At 44.4% G+C, this 15,798-nt stretch overlaps 1 protein-coding gene across 1 annotated transcript in view; it reads right to left on the bottom strand.

The window, feature by feature from the left end:
- Nucleotides 1-10,184: 10,184 nt before the first annotated feature.
- Nucleotides 10,185-15,798, bottom strand: part of LOC125450697 (RNA exonuclease 1 homolog) — a 53,744-nt gene continuing 48,130 nt past the window's right edge. Inside the window, exon 17 of the mRNA XM_059642633.1 lies at nt 10,185-11,676. Coding sequence (XP_059498616.1) covers nt 11,594-11,676 — 83 coding nt within the window. The 3' untranslated portion in view covers nt 10,185-11,593. The remainder of the gene's footprint in view (nt 11,677-15,798) is intronic.

The raw sequence follows: 15,798 nt of genomic DNA, 5'->3' as shown, positions 1-15,798 counted from the left end.
TGAGAACCACAATGATACATAATGAACAAGCTGTGCTCTGGGACAAACAATGATTCATGATTTGGGCATGTTGTGGAGGTGCTGGTGTTGGACTGGGGTGGACAAAGTCAGAAGTCAGATGATACCAGGTTATAGTCCAATGGTCCGAAAGCTTGTGATTTTAAATGAACCTGTTGGACTATAACTTGGTGTCACCTGATTTCTAACTTCATAATTTAGGTGTGGCAATGGCCAAATGATATTATCATTGACCTGTTAATCTACACACCCGGTTAATGTTCTGGGGACTTTAGTCTGAATCCTGCCATGATAGATAGTAGAATTTGAATTCAATAAAATGAATGAGTCTAATGATGACTGTGAATCCATTGCTGCTTGTCAGGAAAATCTGATCTGGTTCACTGATGTCCTTTAGGGAAGGAAACTGCCATCTTTACCTGGTCTGGTCTACATGCGACTCCAAACCCACAGCAATGTGGTTGACTCTTAACTGCCCTCTGGGCATCTAGACATGGACAATAAATGGCCAGTGACACCCTCACCCCATGAATGAATTTTAAGAAAAATTTGAAAAGGCGTTTGGGTGAATTTTAGCAGATGGCCTATTGTCTCAGCTGAACAATTTTTCAGACTCTTCCACTTGGTGAGTCAGCTGCTCACTTTTAACACTGCTTAACCACTTGATACAGACTATTGTGCTTAGCTTCCAGATAGAATATCAGGAAAGTTTGGAGAGGCCTTTGATGCAGAAAATAAACTGATACTTTAATTAATAGAAATACTGAGGAACAAAGGCAAGGAAATTAGGCTAAGCCATTAAAGCCAATGGTTAGATCTCAGCTGACGTATGCTGACCGGAGTTCTACATAACAACAGTGGTCCGCATCTTTGGCATGAGATTCCGGTCAGATTGTGGGGGTACATTTTCACTCTGCCTAGACCTGTATGTATAGGAAGGGAGTGGACAGAAGGCGAAATGCCCCCTTTTTAACACCAGTCAGTTGCTGTTTTCTCTGATTTATAGGACCTGTATCACAGACATCCACTTTGACAGTTCCTGTGAAGGGGCACCTGTATAAATCAAGGGCAAGGTTAGAGTGCCCCCGAAGTAATGTGCCACTTGGGTAGAGATTGCATGGCAGGTAAATGATGAAGTGCTTAGAGTAGGTGGGCATGAGCGATAGCCTCTGGGTCCAGTGGGGCAAAGAGTATTGGGTCCCAGAGGTGAGACGGGTAGCCACTGGAAATGGTGGAGAGGTGGTCAAATCCTAGGGGTGAGGGACATTGGTATTGCTTCCCAGGCTGAGAGAAGGGGTGTTAATTCAAGTGATGGGAGAGGTGGGGGAGAGGAGATTGATTGTTGGGTCCTGGGAGGGGACAGGAGTTATTGTGTCCTGGGAGGAAGAGTCGCAGTTGGGGGCTGAGAGATCAGTTGGGGATCTGAGTTTGAGATTTCTAGTTACTCAGGAGTTAGGACTTTGGGGTGGCTCAGTGGTTAATACTGCTGCCTTACAGCACCAGGGACCTGGGTTCAATTCCATGCTCAGGCAGCTTTGTGGAGTTTGCACATTCTCCTCATGTCTGAGATAATGGGAACTGCAGATGCTGGAGAATTCCAAGATAATAAAATGTGAGGCTGGATGAACACAGCAGGCCAAGCAGCATCTCAGGAGCACAAAAGCTGACGTTTCGGGCCTAGACCCTCCTCATGTCTGTGTGGGTATCCTCCAGGTACTCCAGTTTCCTTCCACAGTCGAAAGATGTGCAGGCTAGATAGATTGGCCATGCTAAATTGCCCACAGTGTTCAGGAACATGTAGATTAGGTGGGATTATAGGGAGATGGGTCTGGGCAGGATGCTCTGAGAGTCGTTGTGGACTTGTTGGGCCTAACAGCCTGTTTCCACACTGTAAGGGTTCTATGACTCAACTAGGTATTTAACAGTCTAATACTTTTTGGAGTAATTGTTTACTTAATTCCAATAGAACCCTCCAAGTTCTGATTTAAAATGGATACTTTGGGAATTTGTAGGAGATTTGCCTTGAGGGTATCTTTAACTTCACAGGCAATTCCTTTGGATCCTGCTCCACACAGGATTCTGCAGCATCGCATTGTGCAACTCCCTTCTACGCTACATAAACTATTATGAGGCCGTCTAAAATACGGCTTCTGCCCATTTTCTAAGCATCACGCTTTTGGCCAAATGTAAACAGTTTAATTTTTGATCCAAAATTATAATCACAGGGGCAGAGATGAAAACTAAAGGAAAAACTCAGAGCGTGCGCTACAACTCGAAAACTATTTAACCCGTGAAAAGCTGGAAGGAACTTGCATAGCGGTTAAATACTCCAGGTTGCTTTAATCGTCCTATAAAAAAAAAGACCACAGCATTTCCAAGATTTCAGCTGGAAAGAACATCTTCATTCCAAATTTATTTTGTTCCAACAACTGCGTCAAGCCGTTTTCGGTACCTCAATATTTTCTAAGCAAGCCCCGGAAATTAAAATTGCTACCAGCAATGAACCACTCCGCACACCGAACATATTAGGTCCATCCAACATTAGAGACCGATATACTGCATAATCCTTTAAAACGTCCAGGAAAGTGCTAGAATTATGGTCAAAGTCTAAAATGCTGAATCATGAAATGCTGTCAAAGAAAACACTGACATGCAACCTGTGAATAGTACGATATCGTTCAATACGACCATTCTTTCACAGGGGAAATGTTGTCTAATAGACAACACTTCTCAATCATTCAATAGTCCCAGGAGTATAGGATGCATGAGTCAAAACACGGGAAAAATGAAAGATGCTCGTGACGTGCAGCTTGCTCAACAGCTAAAGCTCTGGCCAGGAAGCTTATGTCTAACACTCGACTGATGTCACCTGAAATCCTCCAGCAGAAATCATCAGCATACGTCAGAACCAAGGTTGTATTAAGTACAAACACCAAAATGCCGTGACAGTGCAAGTAAATAGGTGCCAAATCAGAAAAATAAACAGAAAGACCTAGTAAACTATTACAAACAACACCAGCAATACACCCACCCACTCTGGAGTTGAGCAACAGTCTCTAAAGTTCACTGTGGCCAAGCTTGGAGGAAGGAACAAATCGTCGATACTTGTCAGCTACTTCTAAAACCCATTGTTGTGTGTTAGATTCAAGCACAATGGCCCAGATGTTCTGATCGGGATCGGCTACCCCTTTTCCGACCCCGATTGGATTAAAAACGCTGACGCTTTCCATGCTGGGGATTTGGGGTCGGGGACATTCTGATATGCATCTGCCCAGGAATACACAATTTCAGCAGAAAGGGACATCGGCGCGGAAACCGTACTCCACTTCGCAACAGCCATTGCCCTGTGCTGAGATTTCAAATGTTCAGAGGCAGGTTTAGGTCCACAGTATTCAGACCGCTTTTTTTTTCATTTTTCTTTGGACTGCGGGTTTAAAATTGGAAAATGATACTGCTTTAATCCAAGTGATTGTGGTGGAAGATAGTGCAGTATTTTTTAGAAAAAATGACTGTGACTGGAACTCTGTTATATCTACAAAATTGTCTTATTTAAGCAGTTGACGAGGTTGGTTGACATCTGATGAAAAAATGAAAGAACTGCGGATGCTGGAAATCTGAAACAAAAGCAGAATCTGCCGGAAAATCTGAACAGGGTTTGACAGCATTTGCGGAGAGAAATCAACAGTGAACCCTGGTCTGAGGCAGGGCCACTCGACCCGAAACGTCAACTCTGATTTCTCTCCACAAATGCTGCCAGACCTGCTGAGATTTTCCAGCAGTTTCTGTTTATTTTTGTGGGCTTGACCAACGTTCTCCATGGCTGTGTACACACACGGGGTGATTTTGACCAGTGGCAGACTTCTGATTGGTTTTGCAACTAGGACTAGCTGAGTGGAGACAAAAACAAAAATGCAGATGCTGGAATCCAAGGTAGACAAACAGGAGGCTGGAAGAACATAACAGGCCAAGCAACAGCCCAAAGAAAGGAGCCCTCAACGTTTTGCGTATTACCCTTCTTCTGGAGTTCAGAAGTACTCAGCATAGTAACAGCTTTGTGATTGGTTCCTGAATGTTTGACGACAATTCTGTTTGGACAATTCAATAGAAACATCCAGTCTGTGAAGGAGGAAATATCTTTCTCCTCCTCTGCCAGCTCCAAGCAGCTTGGTACACTCTCTCACATTGCAAAGTCCCTTCTTGACAGGAAATACAAAGGGAGAGAAAAACACATTCAGAAACACAGAATGCACAAATCCACAGTGATAATGGGAACTGCAGATGCTGGAGAATCCAAGATAACAAAGTGTGGAGCTGGATGAACACAGCAGGCCCAGCAGCATCTCAAGACCACAAAAGCTGACGTTTCGGGCCTAGACCCCTCATCAGAGAGGGGGATGGGGTGAGGGTTCTGGAATAAATAGGGAGAGAGGGGGAGGCGGACCGAAGATGGAGAGAAAAGAAGATAGGTGGAGAGGAGAGTATAGGTGGGGAGGTAGGGAGGGGATAGGTCAGTCCAGGGAAGACGGACAGGTCAAGGGGGTGGGATGAGGTTAGTAGGTAGGAGGTGGAGGTGCGGCTTGGGGTGGGAGGAAGGGATGGGTGAGAGGAAGTACAGGTTAGGGAGGCAGAGACAGGCTGGGCTGGTTTTGGGATGCAGTGGGTGGAGGGCAACAACTGGGCTGGTTGTGTGGTGCAGTGGGGGGAGGGGATGAACTGGGCTGGTTTCGGGATGCAGTGGGGGAAGGGGAGATTTTGAAGTTTGTGAAGTCCACATTGATAACATTGGGCTGCAGGGTTCCCAAGCAGAATATGAGTTGCTGTTCCTGCAACCTACGGGTGGCATCATTGTGGCACTGCAGGAGGCCCATGATGGACATGTCATCTAAAGAATGGGAGGGGGAGTGGAAATGGTTTGCGACTGGGAGGTGCAGTTGTTTGTTGCGAACCGAGTGGAGGTGTTCTGCAAAGCGGTCCCCAAGCCTCCGCTTGGTTTCCCCAATGTAGAGGAAGCCACACTGGGTACAGTGGATGCAGTATACCACATTGGTGGATGTGCAGGTGAACCTCTGCTTAATATGGAAAGTCATCTTGGGGCCTGGGATAGGGGTGAGGGAGGAGGTGTGGGGGCGAGTGTAGCATTTCCTGCGGTTGCAGGGGAAGGTGCCGGGTGTGGTGGGGTTGGAGGGCAGTGTGGAACGAACAAGGGAATCACGGAGAGAGTGGTCTCTCCGGAAAGCAGACAAGGGTGGGGATGGAAAAATGTCTTGGGTGGTGGGGTCGGATTGTAGATGGTGGAAGTGTCGGAGGATGATGCGTTGTATCCGGAGGTTGGTGAGGTGGTGTGTGAGAATGAGGGGGATCCTCTTTGGGTGGTTGTGGCGGGGGCGGGGTGTGAGGGATGTGTTGCGGGAAATGCGGTCAAGGGCATTCTTGACCACTGTGGGCGGAAAGTTGTGGTCCCTGAAGAACTTGGACATCTGGGATGTGCAGTAGTGGAATGCCTCATCGTGGGAGCAGATGCGGCGGAGGCGGAGGAATTGGGAATAGGGGATAGAATTTTTGCAGGAGGGTGGGTGGGAGGAGGTGTATTCTAGGTAGCTGTGGGAGTCGGTGGGCTTGAAATGGACATCAGTTACAAGCTGGTTGCCTGAGATGGAGACTGAGAGGTCCAGGAAGATGAGGGATGTGCTGGAGATGGCCCAGGTGAACTGAAGGTTGGGGTGGAAGGTGTTGGTGAAGTGGATGAACTGTTCGAGTTCCTCTGGGGAGCAAGAGGCGGCGCTGACACAGTCATCAATGCAACGGAGGAAGAGGTGGGGTTTGGGGCCTGTGTAGGTGCGGAAGAGGGACTGTTCCACGTAACCTACAAAGAGGCAGGCATAGCTGGGGCCCATGCGGGTGCCCATGGCCAACCCCTTTGTCTGTAGGAAGTGGGAGGAATCGAAAGAGAAGTTGTTGAGGGTGAGGACGAGTTTGGCTAGGCGGATGAGGGTGTCAGTGGAGGGGGACTGGTCGGGCCTGCAGGACAGGAAGAAGCGAAGGGCCTTGAGGCCATCTGCATGCGGAATACAGGTGTATAGGGACTGGACGTCCATGGTGGAAATGAGGTGTTGGGGGCCAGGGAAATGGAAGTCCTGGAGGAGGTGGAGGGCATGGGTGGTGTCACGGACGTAGGTAGGGAGTTCCTGGACCAAAGGGGAGAAAATAGAGTCCAGATGGGTGGAGATGAGCTCGGTGGGGCAGGAACAGGCTGAAACAATGGGTCGACCAGGGCAGTCAGGTTTGTGGATTTTGGGAAGGAGATAGAAACGGGCCGTGCGGGGTTGGGGAACAATGAGGTTGGAGGCTGTGGGTGGGAGGTCTCTTGAGGTGATGAGGTCATGAGTGGTGTTGGAGATGATGGTTTGGTGCTCGGGTGTGGGGTCAAATCCTCACTCAGTGAATGAACAATTGAGTATGCCCCCAACCTTACCTCCTCCCAAAAACGCTGAAAGAAGTTGAAGGAAAACAGCTTATTGTGACCAGCAACCCAGACTGGTGCCAGAACTGTGATCAGAGATCATGGGAACTGCAGATGGTGGAGAATCCGAGATAACAAAGTGTGGAGCTGGATGAACACAGCAGGTCAAGCAGCATCTCAGGAGCACAAAAGCTGATGTTTTGGGCCTAGACCCTTCATCAGAAAAGGGAGGGGATAAGTCAGACCGGGGAGGATGGACAGATCAAGGGGGCGGGATGAGGTTAGTAGGTAGGAAATGGAGGTGAGGCTTGAGGTGAGAGGACAGGATAGATGAGAGGAAGAATAGGTTAGGGAGGAGGGGATGAGCTGGGCTGGTTTTGTGATGCAGTGGGGGAAGGGGAGATTTTGAAGCTTGTGAAGTCCACATTGATACCATTGGGCTGCAGGGTTCCCAAGCGGAATATGAGTTGATGTTCCTGCAACCTTCGGGTGGCATCATTATGGCACTGCAGGAGGCCCAGGATGGACATGTCATCTAAGGAATGGAAGCAGGAGTTAAAATAGCTCGAGACTGGGAGGTGCAGTCGTTTACTGCGAACCAAGCAGAGGTGTTCTGCACAGCCTCCATTGGGTTCCCTAATGTCGAGGAAGTCACAACGGGTACAGCGGATGCAGTATACTACATTGGCAAATGTGCAGGTGAACATCTGTTTGATGTAGAAAGTCATCTTGGGGCCTGGGATGGGGCTGAGGGAAGAGGTGTGGGGGCAAGTGTAGCACTTCCTGCGGTTGCAGGGGAAACTGATGGGTTTGGTGGGGTTGGAGGGGAATGTGGAAAGGACAAGGGCGTCCCGGAGAGAGTGGTCTCTCCGGAAGGCAGACAAGAGTGGGGATGGAAAAATGTCTTTGGTGGTGGGGTCGGATTGTAGATGGCGGAAGTGTCGGAGGATGATGCGTTTTATCTGGAGGTTGGTGGGGTGGTATGTGAGGACTAGGGGGAATTCTCTTTTGGTGGTTATTGCGGGGCTGGGGTGTGAGGGATGAGTTACAGGAAATGTGGGAGACACGGTGATTGGGCGTTCTCGACCACTGCGGGGTGGGGGGGAGTTGCGGTCCTTGAAGAACGAGGACATCCGGGATGGACTGGAGTGGAATGCCTCATCCCACGAGCAGATGCGGCAGAGGCAAAGGAATTGGAAATAGGGGATGGAATTTTTGCAGGAAGGTGAGTGGGAGGAGGTATATTCTAGGTAGCTATTGGAGTCGGTGGGCTTGAAATGGACATCGATTTCTAGGTGGTTGCCTGAGATGGAGACAGAGGGGTCCAGGAAGGTGAGGGATGTGTTGAAGGTGGCCCAAGTGAACTTGAGATTGGGGTGGATTGGGGGCCCACCTCATTCCCACCTATCTAAATTGTTCTTCCTCTCACCTATCCCCTCCTCCCACCTCACGCCGCACCTCCATTTCCTACCTACTAACCACATCCCGCCTCCTTGACCTGTCCGTCCTCCCCGGTCTGACCTATCCCCTCCCTTTTCTGATGAAGGGTCTAGGCCCGAAATGGTGGTGAAGTGAATGAACTGTTCGGGTTCCTCTTGGGAGCACAAGGTGGCGCCGATACAGTCATCAATGTAACGGAGGAAGAGGTGGTGTTTATTGCCAGTGTCGGTGCGGAAGAGGGACTGTTCCACATAACCTACAAAGAGGCAGGCATAGCTGGGGCCCATGGCCACCCCTCTGTCTGTCGGAAGTGGGAGGAATCGAAAGAGAAGTTGTTGAGGGTGAGGACGAGTTCAGCTAGGCGGATGAGGGTGTCGGTGGAGGGGACTGGTCGGGTCTGCAGGACAGGAAGAAGCGGAGGGTCTTTAGACCTTGAAGAACGAGGACATCTGGGATGGACTGGAGCGGAATGCCTCATCCTGCAAGCAGATGCCACTTTAGACTGCATGTGCTCCTAAGATGCTGCTTGGCCTGCAACGTTCACCCAGCTCCACACTTTGTTCTCTTGGTGCCAGAACTGTGCTTCATTGATTTCCTTTGTTCTTTTCCTACACGCCTGTGTCTTGCTATGAATTTTTGTGTACCAATGAGAACTTTTAAAAAGGGGTAGAGTTTAAGATAGACAAAGTTGTACATCTGTGACTCATCTCTCTTATATACACTATCAGTTTAATACATTATAATCCCTTTATAAAAGTGTTGTTTTCTTGTTAAAATACAGAATGAGTGTCTTCTTTTAATCTGAGCTTGTATTTCAGAAAACATGGGACTTTGAATAGTTCCACAAAAGAAAGATACTTATGAAAATTACAGGAAGAGTGGTATTTGATTTCCAGAGCATAGCCCAGCAAGCGGTGACAATGATGGAATAACAAGGATGTAATAACTGAGCATTTCAAAAGTAACAGAAGTGACCCAAGTTAACGTGAATTCAGTAAAGGGAAATCATGCTTGACACATCTTATGGAATTTTTTTGAGGATACGACCAGTAGAGTGGACAAGGGCAAACAAATATAAACTGTATATCTGGACTTTCAAAAAGCTTTTGATAAGGTTCCACACAGGAGACATGGAAGGAAAATTAAAGCTCACTGTACATATTGATGTGGATAGAGAACTGGAAGGCAAACAGGAAGCAGAATTGGAATAAATGGATCCTTTTCAGAGATGCAAGTAGTGACAAGTGGGGTGTCGTAGGGTTCAATACTAGGACCCCAGATGTTCACAATATACATTAACAATTTGAATGAAGAAATTGAATACTGTATCTCCAAATCAGCATACTACACTAAGCTGGGATGGCAGTGTAGATGTGAGGAGGATGCTCAGAGTCTGAAGAGTGAATTGGACAGCCTGGCTGAGTGAGCATATATTTGGAAAATGCAATATAATGTGGATAAATGTGAGGTTATCCACTTTGGTTGCAATAACAGGAAGGCAGATCATCATCTGAATGGTGGCAGTTTAGGAAAAGGTGAGGTGTAACAAGACCTGCGTGTCATGGTGAAACAGTGGCCACAGTACAGTAGGTGCTGAGGAAGGCTAATGGCATGCTGGCCATCATAGCAAAAGTATGAGCATATAGCTTGAGTAGCATGTTCAAAAAATGAGTTTTATCTTTCCTTTTTGCTCAGTAATGGGATGCAAGTGTCACGCAAATAAATCAGTATAACCTCATTTGCAGCATATTAAGAATTTCAAATCTCATCTAGTCGAGAGATAAAAATAATAGCCCAGCTTTTAGGACAATGGTGCTGCTCTAAAAGAACTAGACAGGATCAATGCAGGAAGGATGTGCCTTCTTGCAGGGAGACCAGGACTAGAAGTCACTGTCAAAGACTAAGGATTTGGATATAGCCCTTGCAGCTAAAGGAATCAAAAGAGAGAAAGAGCAGGATTAGTCATGATCAAGGAATGGCACAGTAGGCTTGAACAGCCAAGTAGCTTACCTCTGCTCCTGTTCGCTAGGTTTCAATAGAAATAGTTACCCACATTTTTACATGTACTTGCAGGAAGCCAATGGCTTGTGGAATTTCACAAGAGATGAAGAACCTGTTTAAACAGACCAAAAAGCCATAGGGCTCCTCCACCACTTCTGCAGAAATTAAACCAGGATGTGCTAACTAGAATATTTAATTTAATGGCATCACTCAAAGCGAAATAAGGATACAAACATAGAATTAAGAAGTGAAAAGGCAAAGTAATATTAACTATTTTTCCAACAATAATTAAAATCCATAGAATGAGACACATACACATTTGCAGTGCCAGAGGGGTTAATGGGCAGTAATTCAGACGTGGTGTATTTCTCAAAATTTACACAGGAGTTGAATTTTTTGACATCTTTATTGGATAATGAAAAAAATTAACACCACAATTTCTCCCATTTTAATTATGTAGTCTCTTGTTGAAGCTCACAGAGCAGCAGTGAAAGTCAGAATCCTCTTCCATATGCTTACATGACAAACAGCTATCCATTTACACCTTAATGGCCACGAGTATTTATAGCCTCACTCATGCCCATCAGAAAATCTGGTCTGCTGCAGTTAAAGAAATTAAGGTATTATCGTCGAAGTGGTGAGAATTGTGGAGCAGAAGGATCAGTGTGTAGAAATTTGAAGTTACTGCTCATCAATGCAGCTCAGTGGATAGGAAGGGTATTGCAACAGCTTCTCTAATTGATTGAACAGCTACAAAATAAAAAACAGGCAAACTGTTCCTGGAAAATATTTTAAAAAGCAAAATATCAAACTGCTTTAATAAGTTTGAATGGATCATCTTTGCCAGGAAGTACCCAGAGACATGTAAACCTAACAGTGTAGTTAAGTGCATAGGTTGAGGACTGGGAAAAGGTAGAAAAACTGATATTCTAGACCAACGTGTCATGTAGGCAATGAGATGGTTAATTACATTTACAAAGTACTTTTCATTTTTATGAAATGTTTTTCTTCAGTCTTACTAGGCTTGGTACTATATTCACATTCAAACATGATAATTTTCTCGCAGATACTGCAATTTGACAAAAAGACCACAGTAATTGTCTCTTTTTGCGAGACTAGCCCCGAGGATTTCTACCAAAAGAAGTTAATTAGTTTGAAGAGTTACTCAAAATACCCCAGCATAGGCCCTCACTATCTATAGAGAAGTGGAAATCACAAAGCAGCCACATTTATCAAAAGTCTTCAGAAAATACATGTAAACCACAGATTATGAATTATTTCCAAACACACATTTAAATAAGTGTTCAATTACAGCTTCATTATTACAGAAATTATATTGCTGGATTGTTAGCATATAGTACACCACAATTAAATATCAGTGCATAAGTAATTCAAACTCCTCCTTCGAAATTAACTAAGTCTCAAACATGAGATTTATTGGCTTCCTTTTAGCTCAAAGTGTTTTAAATTCCAACAAATTTTCATGAGCCCAGTTTATATTATATTCTGGACCCACTCCCTTATCAGCAACTCTCACCACAAACAAACATGACGTTAAAGATGATACTATTTATTCAATTAGATGAGGCAGTGAATGCATTCAGTATATCATCCACTTGGATACCACAACTTGGAAGGTCCTGAAGTATTCTTACTGTTTTTCCCAATCAAGTCTCACCACTTCCTGCCTTTCGCATCCTCCTTCACTCTCCACTTCATGAGCTCCATGCATGCAGATGCTTTATCAGAACCCTCCACTGGGAGAAGAAAAAAAAAGCAAACCAAATTTATTGTCCAATTTCTCCTGCAATTCCCGCTTTAGAGGATCCCATGTCCTTAATGCACACGAACTGTAGCCTGTTACGGCAAATTGTATCGCACAGGAGTGGATCACTCCATCCACCATGCCTGTGCTGGCACTGTGAAAAAGCTATCCAAATTGTTTCGTTTCCCAATTCTTTCCCATAACCTTGCAATATTTTCTTTAAAGTACTGATCTAATTTCTTCTAAAAAGTTGCTCTCAAACTTCTTTTAGTTAGTCATCTCCTTAGGCAGTCTATTCCAAATAGAAAATGCTGAAATTTTCTCCCAGATTAAAGTTTTGAACTTTTGGCACAATATGGAGAGAAGTACATTCATTACCCATATCAATAAAGGAGTCAATGGATTTGAGAATAGTAGATCAGTAGATCTTATTCAATGGTACAAATGCAAAAAAAAAAGGGCCAAGAGCCTACTCCTATTTAGGATTACTTACATTGTCAACACAATAAACCCACTCATCTGGATGCCAACCTTCCTCAATAGAAACAATGTACATTCCACAAAACCCTCCGTGATTTCCTCAAAAAAACATTGCTGCCCTGGAAAATTATTCCAGCTTTCCACACAAGTGAAGGATAATTCTAGCCAAAAGCTCATTGTTTGTGGGAGTTTTGACAGCAGCATTATAAGAGAGCCACGTTCAATCCCGTGGGAATAGACAGGCATTTCCAATTTGAGGGAAAGCTAATAAGATTCTCTCCTTTCTTTAATGCTGTACCAAATTTTTATTCTGCTATCACTGCCCTCCATGATGGGATTTAGTAAGGATGCATCTTTGAACAGCCCATTCAAATGTGGAAATTGTACCAATGTCACAGGGAACAAAACAATGTGCTAAATTTGCTGACAACTTTTTGACTCATCTTAATGGTAATTATTCTTAATCAACAAAAGGGATATAGCCAGATTAAGTAATTGGGCGTTTGGCAGATAAGTGCGAACTTCTACCCATTGAAATACATAGCTAATGTTGTTGAAACATGAAAGATCTGAGGTGACTTGATAGGGTGATTGCTGAGACTCAAGCACTAATGAGAGTTTTTTGTTTAAAAAAAAGGACACGTCCCATTTAAGGCAGAGATGTTAGATTTGGAAATTCTCTTCCCCCGATTGCACTGGAGGTTTGGAGAAGATTGGATATTTTCAAGGCTTGGATTTTTGATTAACAAGGACGGTGAAAATTATGGAGAGGCAGTAGGACAGTGAATTTGAGGCCACACAAAGTAGGGTGAGCAGAGGTCCTCCCAAAGGATGGAGAAGGCTTATGTTTCAAATGGCCTATTCTGGCTCCTAATTTTTATGATCAGGACTTGCTGAATGTAATTAATTCAAGAAAGTTAATCATTTGCCTGTGTGAAAGAGAGATTTTATTTCAGTAAAGAGCATTTTAAAGAAATCATTTGATAAACTTTACTGCACAAGTCATTCATGTACATTCAAGTACATTCATCAGACATTAGTAAAAGGCTTAAGAAGGCAGTGCAGGATTCCCCTGTGGTCATTCTCCTCTCAAACAGGAATATTGCTTTGGATCTGATGGGGCAGTGGAGGCCAGTAGAAAATGGCCTCAGCAGAAAGCATCAGCTAGGTTCATGTCACCCTAAGTGGCCGTGCTGCACAATAGGGGACAAAAACAAGCGGCAGGACTACAGCAATTGAGGATTTGATAGTAAGGGATATGGGATAGGTGTTTCTGTGGCTACAGGTCCAAACCCAGGATGCTATGCTGGTGCCAAGTTCAGAGATGTCAAGGAGCAGCTGCCAGACATTCAAGAGCAGGAGGGTGAACAGCTAGTGGTCATAGTGTACATAGTTATCAATAACAGAGGTAAACAAACAGGTGAGGACCTGAATGCAGGATAGTAAATTAGGAGATATGTTAAAATGCAGGACGCCAAGTGGAGTAATTTCAAAATTACTTCCAGTGCCACCATGCTAGTGACAGGAGGAAGAGAGGATAGATCAGTTGAATATGTGACTGGAGAAATGGTGTACAATGGAAGGATTTAGATTTGAGGCATTGGGACTGGTTTTGAGGAAGGTGGGATGCATAAAAGTCTGACAGGTTACACGTGGGCAGAGCTGGGTCAAATATCCAGGCAGGGACTTTTGCTAGGTCCATTGGTGAGGTTTTAAATTACTATGACCGGGGATGGGAACCAATGTGTAGGCTTATATGGGTCAGATTCGGATCAGGAAAAGGGAGGCAGAACATTATAGTGATATAGTCAGTGACTTGGAAAGACACTAGAATCAATGATTTAAACAAGTGTTCAGCAAAGGAAATTGTAGGGGTTCAGCCTGTTTTATATTTCAAATACAAGGAGTATTGCAAACAAGGCAGATAAGACATGGCAGCATGATGTCATTGCTATACAAGAAACCTGGCTAAAGGAGAGGCAAAATTGACACCTTAGGATAAGGGTAGGAGGAAAGAGTGGGTGATTGGAAAAAAAAGGGGTGGCAGCAGTATTAGTTAAAGAAATTACACTTGCAAGAAGGGATGATGTACTAAATGGGTTAACAAATGAGGCTTTACAGTTTGAGTTCAGGAATAAAAGAAAGAGACAGCCACACTACTATTCATATACTACAAACCCCCAAATAGTGAGGGGGAGGCAGAGGACACTTTAGACAAATTTCTGCCTGTAGGAATGAGGGCAAAAACAGCAAGAAATTTCAACTCTCTCAATATTAAGTGGGGTTCAAAACAGAGGCAAAGGGTGAGGGTGGGTGGGGGGGGGGGCGCGCGGGGGAGGTACTATGTCTAGGAATTTTTTTTCAAACAACGTGAATTTAGTCTTGGGAAATGAAGAGGGGCAAGTGGGTTAAGTGACAGTGAACAACCATATTAGTGATAGTGACCACAATTTGGTTAGATTGAACATTATGGAAATGAATACAGATAAATTAGGAGTAAAAATTTAACTCAGCGAAGGTAAATTTTACAAAACTGAGAAGGACTGGACAGGACGGCTAAGGGATAAAACCAGTGGTAAACCAGTGGGAGGCACGAAAAATTGAAATCCTTGGTTCACAAGCAGACATGTCCCTCCAAAAATAAGAATGATGCTGCTAAATCTAGACCCCAAGGTTGTCTAGAATAAGAGGAAAATTAAATAGAAAAAGGAAAGTTTATGATTGCCACAAAAAAAACACTGCAACTTGCCAAGTGGTTTATAGAAAGTACAGAGATCATGTTTAAAAAAAATCAAAAAGAGGGCATGAAAATATTTAGCAAGCAAGATAAAGGAAAACACAAAGATGTTTTACCTGCATGTAAAGAACAAAAGGATAGTTAGTTATGGGACCTACCAGAGATAAACAGAACTTGTAAAGCTGCAGAGGATGTGGGAGAGTTTTAAATAGATTTTGTCTCTCCAGATTCAAAGGAAAGGGATGATATGCAGAGAGCAATCCGAGACGAGCAGGGCAAAATAGAGGACAAAGTAATTACTACAGGAGAGGAAGCGTTGGAATCCTTTAAAAAAAGTGGATGTCACCTGGATTGTTCCCGAGGATATTGAAGGTGGTCAGGGAGGAAATAACAGGTGCAGCAAGGATTAATTTTACTAGACACAAGAGGTGCCAGAGGACTGGAAGAATGCAAAAGTTATTTCAAAAAGGTGCAAAGAAAAGCCCAATTACAAACCAGTTAATCTTACTTCTGTTGTGGGCAAATGTTAGAATCAATCCTGATCAGACAGATAAACTGTCACTTAGTTAAACATGGTCCAGTCAGGAATTGTCAACACAGCTTTAAAGGGAAGGGTACACCTTATAAATTTGATTGAATTCTTTGACGAGTGACAAAGGAGATTGATGAGGGTAGTACAGTGAATGTTATTTACACAGATTTTAGTAAAGCATTTGACAAAGGTCCCACATGGAAGACTGGTCAAGAAAGTAATAACCCATGGGATACAAGGTAATGTACTGAATTAGACCCACAGTTGGCTTTTTAAGCCAAAAGCAAACGGTAATAGTCAATGGCTGCCCGTGTTAATGGAAAGTTGTTTGAGGTGGTGGTTTGCAGGGTTTGGATTTAGAATCT

Source organism: Stegostoma tigrinum, chromosome 3, assembly GCF_030684315.1.
Source record: "Stegostoma tigrinum isolate sSteTig4 chromosome 3, sSteTig4.hap1, whole genome shotgun sequence".
NCBI lineage: Eukaryota > Metazoa > Chordata > Chondrichthyes > Orectolobiformes > Stegostomatidae > Stegostoma > Stegostoma tigrinum.
Note: the sequence above shows the minus strand (reverse complement) of the source record. Positions and strands in the feature narration are given on the sequence as shown.